Source organism: Solanum pennellii, chromosome 1, assembly GCF_001406875.1.
Source record: "Solanum pennellii chromosome 1, SPENNV200".
NCBI lineage: Eukaryota > Viridiplantae > Streptophyta > Magnoliopsida > Solanales > Solanaceae > Solanum > Solanum pennellii.
In genome coordinates, this window is record NC_028637.1 from 101,449,719 (window position 1) to 101,467,229 (window position 17,511).

A 17,511-nucleotide genomic window follows, 5' to 3' on the forward strand; every position below is an offset into this window, starting at 1 on the left:
TATTTCGTATTTAAGATAATATGAAGTTACCCTCCCGTGATGAGAATTTTTTTATCTTTTTCTTCTTTTTTGAGCACAAAAATATATTTTGTTCATATTCCAAAAAAGAAAATGATTGTTGATCATTTTAGGTTGATGGTTATGTATTTTAATATTAAATGTATATGTTAGATTTATTCTATTTATTTTACGCTTAACATTTTCTCTTTTATCAAGTATTTCATATCAAATACAATAAATCATGACTTATATACTTTATTTCATCTTTACTGAATATTTCGTATTTAAACTTATAAATTATGAGGTTACCTTCATTAAGCAGTAACTATATATTTTACCTTTAGTATCAAAATTTCTAATATAACTTCAGAACTAAAGGGACATAAATTTAGGGTTGTTTACTGTTATGGTTAATAATCAAATTAAATCGCAATTCAAATTAAATCGATTAAAAAAATTTGATATTTGGTTAGGTTTGATTTTAAATTTTGAAAACCAATACTATTTGGTTTTTTTTTGGTTTTGATTTTACTAAAAAAATAATCGCAAAAATAACCAAATCAAACCGATAAATTAAATGTATAAAATTTATAATTATTTATATATTATTCATAAATAAATCAAAAATATTTTGCTAAATTTTAGTTTAACTTAAGTCTTTAACTTTACCATTTTCTCATGTCCAACACTTAAACCCAAATATAACAATCTCAAATTCAAGTCCATCAAAATTCATTTTAGTCTTTACCTACTGTACTTCTCATAAAATAGTCACACTTTCTCTTAAATGAATTACTTTGTTCGTGTACTGATAACTATAATATTGCTTAATTGCTTGGTTGAACCAACATTAGCTTTTCTATGGATTATTCATGTACTTAGTGTTTGTGTCTATCGAGATACGTACATCCTCAAAAAATTATCACTTTCAAACTGAATAAACCAGAAAAATAGAACCAAATCGTCAATAACTAAACCGGTGGTTATTTTTCTCATTCGGTTTGATTTGATTTTAGAAATTGAAAAAACCAACTATATTAGTTTGATTTTGATTTTAATAAATAACTGAACCACGAATTTCCTTAGACATAGTAATATGATGTGCGAGCATTATAAATAATCATGACTTATATTTTTTTGAAAAGATAGAAAAAAAAAACACATTATGAAAATTTTAAGATATGTGATTGCTCCCAGACAAACGAGCATTATGAAAAATTTAAGATATGTGATTGCTCCCAAACAAACGAGCATCATAAATATTATCTTTTTACAAAAATAAAATATTTTCATCAATATAATAATAAAAGATAATAAATATCTCATGAAATAATCAAAATATCTTATCAACATTTTCAAATACAATTTGCTAAAGAAAGAATTCTTAAATTAAATTTATAAAAGGTATGTATCTTTAAGATAGATTATTAGTGTCAAATTTATTATTTGTGTCACACGCTAGAGCCTTTGGCATACTCATTTGAATTTAATTTGTTAGCTTGTTTAATATTTATCTCATTATTGACATTAAAAAATGAAACTCAAAACAAGAAAGTATAATGTCAAGCTCGATCGAGTTAATTAGAATGGACAGAATGTGAAATTAATGTCAAAAGTTTAGTATTAATTATTTTATTTTGTTAAAAAAAATTATGGCACATCATTAAGTTTAGTATTAATTATTTTTGCATACTTTTCACTTTTATCAATAAGATTTCAATTTTCTTACCACAAATAATTTTCTATTTATATTTGTTTTGTTTTTGTTATATTTAAAAAATTATTTTATTCGAGAAGTGCATCAAAAACTTTTTTATATAAGAAAATTATATAATGTCTTTATAAATTTATAAATCTATTTACCTCCACGTGTCAGAAGATTTCCAGTAGTTGCTCTGGTGAGATCGAAGTGTTCAACAGCATCTATATGGACACAAAATGATAATTTTGTGGTTACAATTGTAAGTCAGCTATTTACGCTTTGCAAACTCCTTTTCTGATTTGAAAGCGAGTGTGTATTAACATTAACTCACTTTAATTTGTCTACCAACTTTTAAAATAATTAAATATCCACTAAGGACAAAAAGAAAAGGTTATTATTACTGCTATCCATTCAAACAGCACATTAAATACGAAACTTTTAGAAATGCATACCAAATATCATAGTATTAATTACACCCCTCATCATGACTTTGGGCCGTTTGGATATAATTTCTTTTATAATTATTTTCAAGTCTTTTTTTATGAAATAAAATTTATTTATTTAACTGTATGTTATATTAGATTTTCAAATCCAAACATGAAAAATAGTTTGGAAAACTCATCAGAACCAATTTTTCCAATTAAAAGATTATTAATTTATCCCAAAACTTTGATATCTTTTCGAGGTGAAATTCATACTATACGACTTCAAGTTTTAAATGTTATTCTAACTCAACTAATCATTGCAGAGTTAGGAGCTGCGTTTAATATAGAATTAAAAAAATGGTACAAGTATAATATTAAGTAATATAGTAAAAGGCAGTGCACGTGTTATGGTACATCATATTATTCATTCATTCTAATACGGGTGTCGAGCGATTTAAATTGAAATTAAAGATATTAAAATGGTTGTGATAGAAAGTGGATTATATTTTGATTCGCTCAAGATTAACCAACGTTAGATTCAAAGATAGTGTCACGTATGTCAAAAATGGGTAAAAAATTATTAATAAAATAAGTTCAGGGGTAATAAAATCTTATTATAGTATAAGCGTGTCTCTGAAATTTCGGCTATAAAATGAGGAGTACTTGTATATTATCCTTTCTTTAAAACAAACAAAACAAAATGTTTTTTTTGCATCTTTTTAAGTGCAAACTATTCATATGTATTTAGTGGGATAAAATATTCACCATGGCAAAGTAAATTGAATAAGAGGTAATATGTTGAAATAACAACATTTTATATTACGTTGAAGATATTATATATGTTGGAATTTTCTATATCTTTTGTAGGAGTATTAATTTTCTATACAAATTCTGATATCGTAATTAAACCTTTAAATTTTTTATTATATATGTTTAATACAATTTTTTAAATGCTTATAAAATATTTATAATAATTATGAAAAATGAAACATCCAAAAGTTATGAATAATATTTAAGATTAGAAGTTATAAGTAGATGAAGAGACATGAGTTATAAATAATTCAAATGTATGGTTTATTACATTTGATGTCTAAATAATTAAGCATTGATTTTATTTTTAAAATAAATTAATGAAAACAAGGGGGAAAATACAAAATATGAAAAAAATATATATAATAATCGGTGACGGCATAACAATTATAAATTCATTTCAAACAAAAAATAATGGTGACGAAACAGATTGTTACACACTAAAGAAAATGATATCATGAAATTAATATTTTATTTTCAATTACCTTTTTTAAGTATAATAAGAATGAAACTCCTAATCATCGTAATCTTTTTGTTATTGAAATGGGATAATTATATCAATTGTGTTTTACAACAAAAAAAATAAAAAATAAAAGATCAAATGATTAAAATTGACAATATATGTAGCCAAATTATTTATACAAATAAAAAAAACAACAATTCTAGAAAAAGTAGCACAAGTTACTAATACAAGTCAAGATAAAAAGGAAAATCCAGCATAGATAATTTTTAATTAGGCTTATTTTTTTTCTTTCTACCATCTTTTTTTGCAAGTAAATCCGTCATCATATCTTGCTTGATATGTTAAACTCTTCAATCTTCATCATATGCAACCAATTAAATAAAAAAGATGTTATATAAATAAAAGATCATATACCAGTTAAAAAATAATTATATCAAGAGAAAAAAAGAGATTTAAACTACACATAATATATTTATATATTATTTTTTAATTGTACCGACAATACTAAATATTAATCATTTGTTGAGATCTAAAAAATATTATAATTACTACATTATATCACGAAACTGACTGTTAGAAAAAAACAATTACATAATGACAACACATTGAGAAAAATTACAAAGGCATTGTGTTTTTATTATACTTATTTGGTGAATGACATATAAAATATATATGAACAAAATATTAAGAAAGCATGTTCAAATACATAAAAATATTAATCAAACTTGAGAATAAAATATATATCACCTTTATGTACTTCTTTTTTGGTTACAAGTTAGATAATTCACAAACAAATACAATAAAAAGAATAATGATAATTTTAAATATAAATCTTCATGAAACTAATTATGAATATATAGACAAAATAGAACAAATGAAAAAATAAAAACTTGAGAATGAAATATTACTTATTATATGTACTTTTTTTTTCATGTTAGTTCATTCACAAATCAAATATGAATTTATATAGGTAAAATTAAAAAAGTAAAAAAATAAAGACTTGTGAATGAAATATTTTTTACTTCATGCGCTTCTTTTTTCACAAACCAATATGATGAAAAAGAGAAAGGTTAATCTTGAATGTAAATCTTCATGAAACTAAATATGAATTTATAGGCAAAATAGAAGAATATCATAGGACATCATAAACTTAGAAATTTAAATTTGAAGGTTACGGACATAAAAATTATAATAGTTATGAATATTATTAAAAGTTATAATTAAGAAGAAGTAAATTATGGGTAATAACTCTTTGTGAATAAATAAAAAATACTTAAAATATATGAAAATATTATCATTTTATGATTAAAAGTGAGACAAATAAATAAAATAGAATGTGAAGAGTTTTTGTTGTAAATGTTCTTCCATTAATAAAATATTTATTTGTAATAAATTAAGTTGCTTTTATAATGCAATAATTGATTTTATTTTTTTAAAAAGGCCAAAAAAAGAAAAAGAAGATAAATATATAATTTTTATTTTATGTTCCCCTACTCGAAAATGTCATAATGTTGTTGGAATATTTATGTAAGCATCTAAAGGAATTAACTACAAAGGCACATCCATGTAGAGTCTGTCGAGTGCTCGAATATCCATTAATGTCGTCACGAAATATGTATATATAATTATATATCTATATAGAAATTAAGAGGTACACTACATAAAAATGATCATTAGCGACAATTAAGAATTAATTTTTAATTGCCGCTAAATATATATTTTTATTGGCAATTAACACTCTCTCTATATGTCCCTAAAACCTTTAGCAACATTGGTTCTAATAACACTTAGCTAAAATCGGTAAAAACTTTATCACTCTTTCATTCTTTCTTAATGTTAAAATTTAATGTCGCTAAAAATTATTTTTGCTATAATGATATTTGTATAAAATTAACATAGAACACCCAATAAAACAAATAAATTTGTTTGGATTCGTTACTTTGATTTGTTTTTTCTCTTTCATTTTTTTAAAACACAATTAAAATCGTGCTTATATCTGCATTTTTAAAATCCACCTAAACAGTTTAAAGTTCTTAAAAGTTATTTTAACTTAAAAATAATTAAAATATGTTAATTCAAATAGAGTCGTACATTTTTTTAAATGACTATGACTTTGTAACTTAAAGTTTGTAATAGTTGATTTTATTTATATATATATATTTAGAGAATGTGTTTTTATTGGCACAACAGATCGAGCTTTAACAATAGAAACATCAAATCTATGCAATTACATCAAGTGAAATATTCTTAAACATTACTACACAAACACACGTCAATAATTTCTCTAAATTTACGAAAAAAAAGTAAAAATATAATTTCATGTGAATACAATTTATAAAATGATTATCAGTAATAAGCTATTCCTCAAACATAAGTATTTTGTTAGAACTTTATACCCTAAAACCTTATTCAAATCAGTGTTTCTACTCTCAACAATCAAAGAGCTAAGTTGTCAAAAAGAGAACCCCCCCCCCTCCACCCCCACCCCCCACATAATTCGTAAAGTGGGCTGAGCACCCAAAATAGGCCCATGCCCAAATCTCTTCCGTGGACTGGGCTTCACGGCTTCACCTTGGGCTTTTGTTCCCATACGGGTTCTGATTGGGTGGGGTTAAATCCGGAAATTCCAAACTTCCTACTTTCTTTTATATTTGAAAAAAACATATTTATTTTCATAAAGTAAAAAAAAAAAAAGGAGGATGGTGGGGAAGGTATAACTCTTTTTGTCATGTAACAAGGCAAGTTATGAATCAAATATTCGCAAATTCAATAACATAAGTTTACTAATGAAGCAAAGATCCATGGTTGTATTCTTAGGTTTTTACTTTTTAAGATTTCAAATTTTAATGTATTATAAACAAAAATATATCATTTTTTTCATATTATATTTATGCCTCGATAGGCAGGTTAAATCGTATATATTTAATTAATCACACTGTTTATCGTATTATATCTCGTATTAAATAAAATATCAATTTCCTTTTTAAAAATATCTATTGGTATAACTATACTACACATCACTAATTAAGATTTATGTTGCAATTCTAGATATTCTTTGTCAGTTATTTTTATTAAATTAATAATACTCTCTTTTTTTATCTTTAACAAATAATCAGAGAAATAAAAAAAATATATTAAATAAATAAAATATTCAACGACCGAACAACAAGGAAAATATTTACGAGGTTGATAGATCCAATTACAAACTTGTGAATCTCTGTGTTAGAATTGAAAAGTCCATATTCAAGACTTAGAAGAGTTGATGATACTCCAAAGACCAAGAGTCAATGATCAACCTTGAATGCTACGCTTCAAATAAATAGAATACCTCGTCAAATCTTTTATTTTTGGAGTAATATAAATATCGAATATTAAGTGAAAAAATAAATAAATAATAAAATAATATTTATATTTGCTTAGTTACAATAGCATATTATATAGTTTGTTAAATAAGTTCGAAAAGAGTAGAATATATATAAAATAGAGAATAAAAAAAATATAGTGGAGTAATAAAATATATTAAGCAAGTAAAACATTTACTTATATTAATATTATGTAATTATTATCAGCCAAAAAAATTAGATGATAGGATTTATGTATTTGCTAATATAATTAAATAATAAATCTATTTATATAGCTTACAACACATATTTAATGATTTACCATAAACGTCAAATGCAAAATAATTTTTTTTTTCCCTTATGAAGTAATGAATTCAAATCACGTAAAAACTTTCTTCATGATAGTATTTTTTTGAAAGAAGGAAAATAAATTATGACGTGGAGAGATCCAATCAAGGCAACCCATATAAGATTGGAATGGAAAAAACAAATACTAATATTTTAAAAACTGAAATGGTTGTTGAAGACGAAGAGTCAATGATCAAACAGTAACTGCATTAAAAGAGAAATTGAAATTAATATAAATTACTTCTTTCTTGTTTTTATATTACTATATATACTTTTCCCTTTTTAATCAACTTCAAAAGAAATAATTATATGTATAATAATAAATTTAATTTTAAATTTGGAAAATACTTTTTTGAGCTGCTACATATAAAACATTTATGAATTAATAATAAATATTCTGTTTAATTATTTTGAATACAGATTGTTGGAATAATAATTTAAAGAAATTGTAAGTTGTTTAAATTTTAAATAATTATTTAATAAATACGTAGTTAACATTTATTTAATATATATAAAATTTTTAGTCCTAGTTGAATTAAGATTCAAATTATTTTTGAGTTTATAAATCATAAATTTGAAGATCAAAAGTACACCAACTCAGCACTTTCCTCAAATGGAAGTCAAGCTCGTTCCTCACGATTCTGCTGTACATACATATTTACGTTTTTGTCCATTAAATGGAAGGACATAATAGTCATTTCAGAAACCCCTCATGAATCTTCCACCCGTCACAACTACGGCAGTCCCCACTCATCACAATATAATCCAACACTCTCTCTTCCATCCCTTCTACTCTCTCCATATCCTCTTCTAATCCTACGCACTCCTCAACTAACTTTACGCACCAGACATACATAAAAAGACTAAATTTTACACATCGGTATTCGCTATCGTGCGCCATTTCTTCTCCGGCAACGGCAACTCGTTGGAAATGGGTGGTGCAGGCGGAAACGGGAACGGCGGAGGGGGAGGGCCGCAGCCGTCGGGTGCGGCTGAGGCGCTGTACTCGGCGGCGAGGATTTCGGTATGGTGGGATATAGAAAACTGTCAAGTGCCTAGAGGATCTGATCCTCATGCGATCGCTCAGAATATAAGTTCTGCGCTTGTGAATATGAACTACTGTGGACCGGTTTCTATTTCCGCTTACGGTGATACAACTAAGATCTCTTCTTCTGTTCAACAGGCGCTTAATAGTACTGGAATCGGCCTTAATCACGTTCCTGCAGGTATACTTTTTGTTGAGACACATTTTTCCTGTTTGCATCTTTGTTAGTCTCTGTAATTCGAATGAAAATGATTTGTTTTTAGTTGATTTGATGTTTGGTTGAGTCGATCTATGTTTTAAAAGTTGATTTTTGTGTCACTGGACAGGATCGGTTAGATCTCATTGAATTTTACCTATGATTGTTTTGTTTGTGCTGATATATAAGTCAACGGAGTGTTTTTGATGGTCTAAAGAGCATGGCTGACCCTTTGAATCCATGCAAGTGCCAATCTGATTATTCTGTGGTCGAATTCACAGTCAGATGCAAAATTGCATTTTTTTCCAGTGAAAATAGCCATGTTTTCCAATTTAAACAGGATTTTTACTAGGAAAAAAACGTTGATTGTGTTTTCTTTTTTAATTTTCTCATACAAACCCACTATCAGTGATAGAGATTGGGTGTTTAATAGTCTGTTTAGCACATACTCAGAACTTGTATGAGTTGCTGATCTTTTGTTTCGGAATTATAGAGCTCATTTTCTCTAGATCATGAAGAAATCAGAATAGTGGTCCGCGGTAGATCCATGATTTTAAGTTATCGGGTGTGAGTACTACTGCACAGTCCATACTCTTTTATGGAACTGTCCTTTTCATCAGCTCTGAAGGTAGGAAAGAAGACTTTATTGAGAGTGAAGCAAATGAGCTCAATCTTCTTGGCGGGAAGTTTTTTCTTAAACGTGTATGGATAATGGGCGTGGATTACGCATATGTATTTTTTAAATAACATTTTCAAGTATATATAGTTGGATATGGCTCCTCCTCCAGTTCCTTCAGTTCTAGTTTGAAATTATGACGTGTATCTAGTGTCGTCTAGTATTTTCAGTGTTTTGAAAAAATAACAATTGTAGTGTTTGAGATTTCAATTTGGAACTGTAAGTTGAATTTTTAACCCTCTCAATTACTAAGCCAACCTCTAATTTTTTTTTAGGAGGTTCAAAACTTATATTATACTTATTTTTTTTGTCAAAATACCTTATGTATACTGTGTAACTTCTCGCAGAGCAAACCCCCTCTCTGCCTTCTATATCCGCCCTGCACGTGTTTACTTAATAATTAATAGATCTGATATATTTTACTAATTTCTATATTTTTTTACGGTAATTAAAGGACAGTCTATTTTTACCATAGTTAAAGTATACTCTCTGCTGCCAAAGTGTATAATCCGTTTACCATTTCTAGCTTCTGAACCTCAAAGTCTGGTGGAAAACCACCATGAACCTCTCTTTTTGTTTCTCAATTTGATTAGACCTAAAAGCTTCTTGAAAGAATTGCACACAAAGAACTTCAACACCAAGTCAAATTAACTTGAAGCTAGTAACTTCCACCAAAGAGTGGGGAGATTAGCATATATATTTGAGACTGGGAGAATAAGATACTGAATTTGCTTTCTGGCCGGCCGATCGGGCAAAAAAGTTGAAGGATTCTCAAAATTGTCAATCGCAAGTTGGCAATTCAGAAGCAGCGCTGGAAATCAAGGCGTGCTTTGTCATCTCAGTTTCTTTTTGTGCAAAGAGATTGAAATGATTCCGTCCTTCTAGCTTGCTTCCGCCCTGCTCAGAAGAAAGATTTAGTGCATCCATCACTTGAATTTTCTTCCCAATCAGAAGACAAATTAAAACATGTTTCGTTGGCTTTGATGGGAAGGCTCTAATTTTGGCTGAGCTTCATCAGTTCTCTGTGAAATATTTGGAAGAGAAAGAAAATTTACTTTTCATTGTGTGTGTGTGAGAGAGAGAGAGAGAGGGACTGTGAGTTGATTTTTGACCATACTGGTGGTGTCTGCTGCTATACATACAACCTTGGACAAAAGTGAGAATTTGGAGCTGATATGTGGTCGCTTAATGTTTAGTTGAATTCTCATCTTAATTGAGTCGTAAGATAGCCCTTGAAGGTAGTGTATAGACCAAGTGAAAAACAGTGTATTCAAGATTCTTATTTTTAACATTTGTGGTAGCGCGATTTTGATATATTTTGAACTGCTTAGACTCCGTCATGACAATTTTTTGTCCAAATGTGTACAGGTGTTAAAGATGCAAGTGATAAGAAGATTCTTGTGGACATGTTATTCTGGGCAGTTGACAATCCTGCACCTGCTAACTATTTGTTGATTTCGGGAGATCGTGATTTTTCAAACGCACTTCATCAATTGCGCATGCGCAGATATAATATTCTTCTCGCACAACCTCAAAAAGCTTCTGTTCCCCTTGTTGCTGCTGCAAAGACTGTATGGCTTTGGACAAGCCTTTCATCTGGAGGACCTCCACTCACAAATAGTGAATCAAGTCAACTTGTTAATAGCAGCTACGGTTCTTTACCCACTTTAGACACATTATCAACGTCATCTAGTGACTCCAGTCTGATAAACCAGCTTGACACTTTCCATGAAAACCCACAAATGAAGTTTAACAATTTGGGAAGGGGTACAGATATTAAGCAGAAGGGCAAACCAGTTCGTAGAAGTGTGAATCAACCCAATATATCACGAACTTCATCTGGCACACAAGAAAATCATAGTGCTGCAAACTTTCATCAACCAGGATATGGATATCCTAAGCAGTTCAATGATTCAGTGGAGTTGCCTGGAGCTCATAATTCAAGAACTCCTTTCAGTGGGCCTGTACCGAGCGGTGTTCCTGGTAATCCTGAGGCATCCTGGACGAATGGAAACAACTCACAGAACAATTATCAAAACAATTATCCTCCAGGAAGGCCAAACAACCTCCCAGTATCACCGATAATTCCACCTGGTAATTTCTTACCACCTAATTCGCATGTGCATCATTCACATTCAATGCCTCCTAGGTCTGATGCAATTGGCTACACCTCAGTCCCTCAAATATCTATGCCTGATATGGGTAAGCTAAAAGTCAGTGAAAACTCCACTAATGGTCATAATCGTCCTTTTTCTCAAACGTGGAATGGAGAATCAAGACAACCTCCTAACATTGAGAATTCTTATACAAATACAAATGGGCCTCATAAAGGACACAATTCGCAGAAGAAAACACCATTTTACGTTGAAAAAGAGGTAAACAGGCATCCACATCCCAGCCCTGAGATTCCACCACCGTCATGTATAGCAAATAGCAGTAATGGACCTCTCAATGGTGTGTGGGGAGCTCCAGGATGCCCAAAACCTTCTGATTATGTTCAAGGCCTTATTGGAGTCGTTTTACTTGCCTTAAACACCCTTAAAACTGAGAAGATTATGCCTACTGAAGCAAACATCTCTGATTGCATCAAATATGGAGATCCAAAACACCGCAATACTGATGTTAAGAAGGCTCTCGCGAGTGCAGTTGAACAACAGCTGGTAGTAACACGGAATTTAGGTGCTTTGCAATTATATGTTGGTAAAAATGAGAACCTATGGAGGTGTGTGAATCCCATTGGTGGTAATATGAAACAATATCCCAAAGAAGCATGGGATGACCTCCAGAAATTTCTATCATCTTCTGCCGGACGAGCCGCCATAAGCGCTACTCAGTGCAGGTAATGGGTTCTCATTTAGTTTGAACCTTTGTGGATGTTTGCGGAAGTTTCTAAAGTTCTTATTTAGGTGAAGCACTTCCAATTTAAAATCCAATTAAACATTGTATTGAGAAAAAAAGCATTTAGATTCAGGATTATGGCAAACACATTTTTATCTTTGTAAGGTCCACTAAAATTTTTCTGTCTAGTTTTATTTTACCTTTTCAAATAAAAAAGAAGACAGAAGACGTTTCCTTGTGTGTGTCTTGGCTGATATGATCTAATTTTGAACTTGCTTATTTACGTTTTCCTTCACTAGGTTTGAAGCAGCAACAGTTATTAAGAAAATGTGCTTAAAGGAGCTTGCTTTAGGTGAAATACTTCAGATCTTGCACATGGTTGTTAACATGAAGAAATGGCTTGTACAACCTCAATCCGGATGGCAACCAATTAAGTTTACTCTCGCAGAGATCGTCCCCGATTCAGGGGTGGTAGCTGCTACATAAGATCTGCGAGATCTGGTTATGGACGGGGAGAGATGGCTTATAGGTATTTTTTATCAGTTCCTTCATGAGCTTACCGACTGAACTGGTGATAGATCAATCTAGTACATTTCTCCTCTTAAAGGGTCGCAATAGGTTAAGTTGCTGTATTTATGGTTTAAGTAGATTGTTCTGTAGTAGATAGTTATAGTTTGGCTGTTTTATCTTTTTCCCGGGAAATCACAAAGCACTGTGACGGGAGCTTATGTTGGATAAGAAAAACCTTCTGAGGGATTGGAGTTTGGCTGGGATTATGGAATATCTTAAGCGAGAGATTGCTTGCTATACATGGGTGGTGGGTGCTTCATATTTTGGGCTATTTCGTCGTTGCCCGGTTATTGATTATTGATTAAAGGGATCTAGAATTGTGGAAAATCACGGACTGTGATTCTGGACCTCTTCGAGTAACGTATGTGAGAATATCCTAGTTGCTTTTGTATCAAGCATATACATTTTGGAATCTAGGCATCTCAGAGCTGGTATCATGTATAAAATTCGCCGAAAAAGGATATATGCTTGTTTGGTTCATATTAATGACAAAAGTACTGGTGGTAAAGTCTCTGAAGCTGTTGGAGGCTTGGAGCTGATTTATTGTTAGAGTAGTTTTCAAAGGTGTATCGGTGCAGCATGAAGATATTCAGATGTTGCTGACTGGGTAGAGAATCGAATGCCTAAGACCCTCGTGTTTAAACAAACAGGACTAAGCAAACAAAAAATATGTGGCAGATTATGGTATTATGCATAAATCAGAGTTTGTGCGAAGACTGATAGATCAAAATCTTCCTTACAACCGTATATCACTTTTCACTTGGAATTATGGAAGTTAGAAACAAATGACTACATCCTTGAAGGTATGATGGATAATTCTCGTTATGACTGCATACAAAGAGAACTGTATGCAATTGTCTCACTGCATGCTTTAGGTCTCATTTGCCCTGCTGTTTTAAACTATTGTAGATATGTGTTGTAATTGCTGTAAACTTGGAAGGAGTTCATTTTCAGCATTAACTTTATAAATAAAACTTTGCTTGGTTTTTCTTTGTTTCTTTTGTCTAAATACCAAGAATCATTAGACTATAATTTTGCTTCATTATTCAATATTAGTGTGTAGGAAAATAGTTTATTTCATTCGACTATCCTCTCTTTTTGTTTGGGACTGCTCCATACTAAAACAGGAACAATTTAAGAACCTTGTCTGGGTTCAGAAGCAAAGAAAAAGGTCCCGGGCAGTATCATTTTTTCTCAACTCGTCGAACAGGATGTAAACTGAGAAGATAATCTGTCAGAGTTGAAGCGCAAATTTATAATGATGGGTTGTTACAGGCAGGGACTGACATACTATGTAATGAACTTGATATATATCATGTTCAAAGTAGCATCACCATCAAGCATGTGTATTGACGACTTGGGAAAAATAAGTTCATCCATTGCTATCCTATCGTATATCTGCAATTGCCTTGTACTTTAAACGAAAAGGTGAACAAAAAAAGGTCTTCCAATCCATATAGAAATATTTATATTCACATCTTCTGAACCTTTTCATGAACATAGTAACAGATGAGGTAAAATGTCGATTGGGCTGACCAAGCTCGTAATGCCAAAGACGAAGATATAATAAACCTCTTTAAATGTGTTTGGATCATACGTAATTAAATACCACTACTACAAATTCTTCTATTCAATGTATTTGGATAGTAAATACTACAGAATCTTTATAATTTTCAACCAAAAAAAAATTAAAAAAATTTCGACCAACGGCGAGAAAATTTCTTTTCCAATTTTTTGAGGACAGCAATAAAGGGTTTCACTTCATTGAATCAAGTTGTTGAGATAATCTATTTTTACAGCGTTATGATACCGGAAGGTTAATGGCTAATGCTCGATTGATTAAGAATATGAAGGACATTAGAAAAATGAAAATTGACATTTCATGTCAATTCTAAATTCATCGATTTCACGGATAATATCTATTTGCTTTTAAGACCATTAATTTAAGAAAGTTAATGTTGGAAAACTATATGCACAGCGGAAGTATATCAGAATCTTTAATACTTACATGAATAATAGATAATCAATATCGTTTATGCTAAAACAAATATCATGCTAGAAAACATAAATATAATGAAATTTGATTCAAGAATTACCTCTTGAAGAGTGAGCGGATACCTTCAAGCGAATCTCCAAGTTAAACGGATCTTCAAGCGAATCTACAATATAGCTATTGTCTTCTACAGTGATCCCATGTCACATCCAAACTCTCTCAATACTTGGGTGGACAAGTATTGAATAGAAAACTAATCATTTTTTTTTTGTAGGTTAGGGGAAAATCTATTTATAGTGATTTCTTCCTAATCCAAAAAAGACTAGAAAACCTTGATTTTCTAGAAAACTAGAAAAACCCATATTCTTTTTTTTTTCCGTATAGAAATATGATTCTGAGTTCTAGTTAAATATAAGCAATATAGGGACCACAAAATTAATTACCGAGGCTTCTTATTATGGAAATAATTCCAAATAATTAGTTTGAATTATTCTTACCATAATAAATTACAAATCATTCCACTATAAATTCTTAATTGCACTCCTCTATTTCGTAATTCTTTATTAAACACTTATGTAATTCCCCATGTTAAGATTTCAGATACTAATCAATAAATTAAATTACTGACGAATTTAACTTAATGATTAATTTCCTTTAGAGCATTACTTAACTTATTGTTGACACCCAATTTTGACCGACCTTTGACCATTTTTAGGAATACTATTCGATTAAATACGTATTTTAAATTTTAGAATTTTTAATCGACTTTGCTTGAAAATTATATATCTTAGTACGTTTTATAAAATTATCGTAAATATTAAAATATTTTAAAATTATTAATGAATTTCAAATGTTAAAATTTAAATGATTTTCAATTATATAAAAATATTTTAATATATGTAGTATTTTAATTAAAATAGTAATTCCTACACTTTCCTTAAATTTCAAATTCTAGCCTATTCTATTCCAATTTCTTTCAATTCTAGCCATTTGAATTAAAGTTTTATTACAATTATAGCCTCTCTTTCATTCCAATTCTAGCCAAACGTTATTGCAATTTTAGCCACTCTATATCTTTGCCAATCTAATTTCAAGACTTGATCTCTTAATCTCATCCGTCCATCTTAAAAAAATAAATCCTAGATCGAATCCTAACCCTTCATCTCTATCTAATCTAACGGTTGTGATTAACTCTCATATTCTCTCAACATCTAAAAATAATCCCTAAAAAATTTTCATTCACTTCTTCTCTCACCCTCTCCTACTCTCTCCAGCCGCCCCACCTCTCTCTCCATTCTTTCCGGTGGAAATCGTCAACCCCAAGCGAGGCGGCGACGCCCCTCTCTCTCTTGTCGTCTTCCCCCTCTCGCTTGTCGTCTTCCCTCTCTCTCTCTCTCTCTTTCTCTTCCTCCCCTCCCCGTCACCAGCCGCCGCAACCCCCCCTCTCCTCTCCAATTTTTTCCGGCGAGGAGACAGCCGGACGGAAGCCGCCCAAGCAGCCGCTGCTCCTCCCTTCCTGCCCTCTCTCCCTCTTCTTCTCCTTCCTTCTCCTTCGTTTCCGATCCTCCCTTTCTCCTTCTCTCGCGACCCCTCTCCCTTCCCCTCTCGCCTTCCTTGTCGCCTCCCCGCGCCTCCCATCAGTGTCAGCAGCGGGGACTGCTGCGCTCGGCCAGCAGCTGCGAAGAGGAGGAACGCCAGGCAGCCCGCGAGAGACAGCAGCAGCCAGGCGAGGAGAAACGGCTCCAGCAAACTCCACGCAGCAGCTCCGCACAGCGATCAAGGCAACATTCCGGCGGAATTGAAAAGTCTGTTAAAGACGGATCTGTACAGATCCGTCCAGGTTTCAAACTTGAAGTTCGAGTTGAAGATTAATTGAAGAAAGATTTATTTGTTTATTTGAATGTATATATATATATATTTTATTTTTTTGCCTATTTTATTTATTAGAATGTTGTAACAATTGTAACTCTAAAGGATCATATATATATAAATTTATTTGGGGGGTCGTCTAGGGGAGGGGGATTTATATGCTTACTTGTTTATTATAAATTTTTTAGAAATCATGCCTAGGTTTATCTTTAACCACCTAGATTTAATGTTTGTAGGTGTTATAATCTAATCAATTTTCAATTTGCTTGACGCTTTTGTTAATAAGTCTTAAAAAATAATAACTAGATTCCATTAATTTTTAAATGTTAAAATCAAATCCTAATAATCTAGTAGGTTGTTAGATGTTAAAAATATGTTAAATTTTCATTTGTCTTATCACGTAGAAACTATGCCTAAGTATTAAAATCATGCATATATATGTTACTCTGTTTTTTTTAAAACACCTAGAAATCATGTCTATAGGATTGTAAATAAACTTTTAACATATTCGTAAAAATAAAATTTGTTTGTGCATATTTGTGTCCTTCCCCCAAAATTGGTTAATATTAATCCTATTTGTCTTCCTCATTCATACTAAACTAAAATCATTTCATGCATTTAATAAATTATTTGGCTTTAAATATATTTCATCGTAAAACCTTTGCGTTAATAAATTTACCATCTTAATGTTCTACTAGTTTTTAGTACTTATAAAGTTTTGCAACATAATTTTCTTAAAAGTCATTATTCAATCTTCCTTTGAAATTTTGGATTGATTGTGACATTATTTTTTAAAATAAAGCACTATCTCCTAACCTATCGTTAGTGGGAAAGTCAAAGGAACTACGAGGTCAAGTTCCAATTTTTAAACCCGACGCGTCCCTCGGAAGTACCACCTACCCATGGATTTCAAAAGAAATTATGTGCATTTATATGTGAATGTTTATGTGCCTACGTGTGAACTAAATCTTTTAAATCATTTTTCAAAACATTAATTTTTTAAACCGACCTCAAATCAAAATTGTTTCTATGGTGGAGGAGCACGATCAACAATATCGTGGCATCATCCCTATAAAGAAACAAACATTTTTTTTAAAAATATAAAAATTTCATATTCAAAACTTATCAATTTTTAACTTTACTTTTGCACATACTAATTGCTTAATTTTTGCCAAATTCGTCTTATAACATAGTCTCATATGCTTAAATAAAAAATAAAATTTGATTATTTATTT

General features: G+C 30.7%; 1 protein-coding gene across 1 annotated transcript; it reads left to right on the plus strand.

Moving 5' to 3' along the window:
- The first annotated feature begins 7,855 nt into the window (after nt 1–7,855).
- On the plus strand, nt 7,856–13,410 carry LOC107005422. Its single transcript, XM_015204019.2, has 3 exons — nt 7,856–8,315; nt 10,375–11,845; nt 12,144–13,410. The coding sequence occupies exons 1-3, from the start codon at nt 8,021–8,023 to the stop codon at nt 12,328–12,330; spliced, it is 1,953 nt and encodes a 650-aa protein (XP_015059505.1). The 5' UTR covers nt 7,856–8,020; the 3' UTR covers nt 12,331–13,410.
- Nucleotides 13,411–17,511: the final 4,101 nt, after the last annotated feature.